Source organism: Sphaeroforma arctica, assembly GCF_001186125.1.
Source record: "Sphaeroforma arctica JP610 unplaced genomic scaffold supercont1.7614, whole genome shotgun sequence".
In the NCBI taxonomy this organism is placed as follows: domain Eukaryota; class Ichthyosporea; order Ichthyophonida; genus Sphaeroforma; species Sphaeroforma arctica.
Window position 1 is genome coordinate 1 of NW_014032944.1, and position 1,390 is coordinate 1,390.

The 1,390-nt window shown below is 30.6% G+C and overlaps 1 protein-coding gene across 1 annotated transcript; it reads left to right on the forward strand.

The window, feature by feature from the left end:
- Positions 1–215: 215 nt before the first annotated feature.
- Positions 216–1,155, forward strand: SARC_16226 (hypothetical protein; the record flags this gene model as incomplete). The annotated part of the gene is made up of 2 exons (XM_014289664.1): positions 216–326; positions 1,023–1,155. Coding segments are annotated over 2 exons (244 nt in total), but the record flags the coding sequence as incomplete, so codon positions are not given.
- Between the last annotated feature and the right edge of the window lie 235 nt (positions 1,156–1,390).

Below are 1,390 nucleotides of genomic sequence, written 5' to 3' on the forward strand. Positions count from 1 at the left end.
ATATATATATATATATGTAAATATGTATATGTAAATATATATATTTATATATATTTATATATATTTAAATTTGTATATAATAAATTACATATAGTATATATATATAGTATAAGGGTTCTCTAGCATGTTGTTTAGTGTCCCTATGAAATGCCATATCATGCATGTTCTTCTCAAGACTATCAGCATTCTCAAGTATGTTGTTTATTACACCACAGGTGGGCCAAGCAGCCGCGCGCAAAGCCGCGGGAGTAATCTGCGCTATGGCTCGCGAGGGCGCGACTGCGGGACGGGCAGTGCTAATTGCGGGGCCACCAGGTACAGGCAAGGTATGGATTCTATAAATAGTATATACAACGTGTGTGTTCTATAAATAAAACAATATATGAATAGCGTATACGAGATGTGTTTTCTATGGATAGCGCATACGAAGGATATATTCTATAAATAGCGCAGAAATTAAGTGTATCCTATAAATAACATATACGAGGTGTGTATTCTATAAATATTATATACGAGGTATGTATTCTATAAATAGCGGGTACTAATTGTGTATTCCATAAATAGAACAGACAAGGTATTTGTGCTATGCATAGCACACGTGAGGTTTGTATTCCATCAATAGCGCACCCCTGATGTGCAATCAGAGTAAAGTACATTTGAAATGGATCAGGACACAAGATACATCGGGTTCATAACTTTCTTTAGATAGCAATGGACATCAATGATTGTTCAAGTGTATGTATATATATATATATGTATATTTATATAATATACATAATACACATATAAATATATTTTTATAGATATATATAGTTATATATACTCTGACAAACATTGAAGTTACGATTTTATTCTGAATACGTCATATCTATATCGGCTCGTCTACATATCTATAGCGACTTTCATATACCTATATTGACTTTTATATATATATATCGTTTATAGTTTCATACCTACTATGTCTATATCATCTATAATGGCTTACTATATTATAATCGCATACCCACTCGCTGCTCACACAGACTGCGCTGGCCATGGCTATGGCTCAGGGGCTGGGCAAAGACACACCCTTCACTATGCTTTCTGCGAGTGAAGTGTTCTCCTTGGAGCTCAGTCGCACTGAGAGTCTGGTCCAGGCCTTTCGACGCAGTATCGGTAAGATGAATACGTATATATATATATATATATATATATGTCATATGTGTATGTATATATGAATGTATATATATATATATATATATATATATATATATGTATATATATATATATATATATGTATATATATATATATATATATATATATATATATATATATATATATATACGTATATATATATGTATATATATTAATATATATGTATAAAAAATTAATTATGATGTATAATATATA